This window comes from Haplochromis burtoni, unplaced genomic scaffold (assembly GCF_018398535.1).
Source record: "Haplochromis burtoni strain Fernald_Lab_line unplaced genomic scaffold, NCSU_Asbu1 Contig_480, whole genome shotgun sequence".
Taxonomy (NCBI): Eukaryota; Metazoa; Chordata; class Actinopteri; order Cichliformes; family Cichlidae; genus Haplochromis; species Haplochromis burtoni.
Genome location: NW_024582841.1, coordinates 54,166 through 56,418, shown reverse-complemented (window position 1 = coordinate 56,418; position 2,253 = coordinate 54,166). Strand labels below are relative to the sequence as shown.

General features: G+C 43.1%; 1 protein-coding gene across 1 annotated transcript in view; it reads right to left on the bottom strand.

Annotated features, from left to right (window-relative positions):
• LOC102297995 (zinc finger protein 99) overlaps positions 1 to 1,793 on the bottom strand; it is a gene marked incomplete at both ends in the record, with an annotated part of 370,247 nt that extends 368,454 nt beyond the window's left edge. Inside the window, 1 exon segment of the mRNA XM_042213780.1 lies at positions 1,418 to 1,793. Within this exon segment, the coding sequence (XP_042069714.1) occupies positions 1,418 to 1,793 (376 nt within the window).
• Positions 1,794 to 2,253: the final 460 nt, after the last annotated feature.

The window sequence follows — 2,253 nt, the reverse complement described above, 5'->3', positions numbered from 1 at the left end:
TGCGCTATCCAAAATGAGAGACTTGGTAGCCCCAGTGTCACACAAAATCACAATTAGCACACGATCCTCCGCAGACAACAGAGTATATTCACACAGCTGAAAATGTAGCGCAATGGGTCAACAGAAACTCATCTGCAAGAACAGCAGCTTTAAACAATGAATCCACCTTTTGCTCATTGAGGTACATAACAACATTTTTTGGAAGACACGTTTTGAATTCTTCCAACAGAACCAATTGTCTTAGCTAAGTAAAATCCTTCACTTTACTTGCACCTAACTACTTATCAAACTTAATCTACATGTGTTTGGTTGGCAGATTTTTCGCAGGACCGAAACATTTGGTAACATGTCTCATGAACTAACTCAGAAAACACTAAAATAGTGGATTTCACAATTTCATAATCCCGACTGTGATCAATGGATAAGCTCGTGCACACTTCTTGTGCTTTCCCCACCAATTTGCACTGCAACAACAAACTCCACACGTCCTTGGGCCATTTTAAAGTGGTTGCGATGCGTTCAAAGGCATTAAAGTAAGAGTCAACCTTACTTTCTCTGAAAGGTGGCACTAAGGCAATTTGCTTTCTTGCATCAAACTGGTCAGAGGAGAATCAGTCAGAAGTTTTACTCACAATTTTACTCAATGGGGTAGAGGTAACATTGCTTCATAGGCCTTATTCGGAGATGCAGTAGCTCAACTTCTTTGGCTTTAGCCTAAAGCTCCACCTCTTTCAGGCAAAGGGCAAGCTTAAGATCATCCGTAATCAATTCTGGTAATTGTCTGGCCAGGATAATGTTTGGGACTTGAACGGCAGCAGGAGCCTCCATCCACCACCAAACCTCCAGACGCATCAACCGGTCGAAGTTTCACCTTCGCAATTACCCCTTTTTCCACCATTTGCTCTGCCAGACACTGCTTAATTTCTGCCTTTTTTGGATTCAAGAGGACACCAACATTAAACAAATTTGCCACCAACAACAAATCTGCCTTGGTGCATCGATCCAACTTAGCCATGGTGGGTTGATGTGCAAAATAACACACATCAAAGTAATTACAGCTAGTTTACCCATTACACCACAAGAAAGCTGCCAACCAAAAGCTGAAGGAAACCTACAAAACACAATGAGCAAAAAAAAATGGCAAACGAAAAGAGCGTACAAGCCCCCTAGGTCTGCCACGATTTGTCGACTAGTCACGATTACGTCGACTATCAAAATCGTCGACGACTGATTTAATAGTTGACGCGTCGTTTGAAGCTTTGTACGATCGCAAAAGACGCAATGGCAAACGAAAAGAGCGTACAAGCCCCCACTTTATTTTCCGCCCCAGTCTAAGGATACGCTTGAAGTCCACTGTGGATGAACTGGTATCTTTTTAAGCCTCCAGCCTGGGTAAAAGACTTTACAAACAACTCACCTATGTACACTTTTACTCCACTGTGGATGAGTTGGTGTTTTTTCAAGTCTGCCGGATCGTTAAAAGACTTTCCACACAAGTCGCAGCTGTACGGTTTAAATCCAGAGTGAGTAACTTGGTGACGTTGTAAGGTGCTACTCCGAGCAAAAGCTTTACCGCATTGACCACAGCTGTACGCCTTGATTCCCAAGTGGATGAGTTGATGACGCTGTAAGTTACCACTGCAAGTAAAAGCTTTACCACACAACTCACAACTGTATGGTTTAACTCCACTGTGGATGACTTGGTGTGTTTTTAAGCTTGCAGTGGGTAAAAGACTTTCCACATAACTCACAGCTGTATGGTTTAACTCCACCGTGGATGACTTGGTGTGTTTTTAAGCTTCAGTGGGTATAAGACTTTCCACACAACTCACAGCTGTATGGTTTAACTCCACTGTGGATGAGCTGGTGTGATTTTAGGTGTCCTTTCTGGGTAAAACGTTTTCCACACAAGTCACATCTGTATGGTTTATCTCCACTGTGGACGAGTTGGTGTGCTTTAAAGTTTCCAAGATGGGTAAAATTCTTCCCACACTCATCACAGCTGTATTTTTTCTCTCCCTTTCTTCTGTGAGGTTTGTCGGCCTCCTGAGAGCGCTGACTTCTCGCTCCGTGTTGGTCCTGCAGTGACAGAGATACAAACAGAGGCAGTGAGTGAAATGCAGTCGTGGACTAAACTGAAACTGCCTCCATTAGTGGGATCCAAGATGTCAACAAACACATTGTAGGTGTATGTTGGTGTGTTTTTAAGCTTGTCCAATCTGGACAGAATCGACTTTTTGGAGACATTGTAGG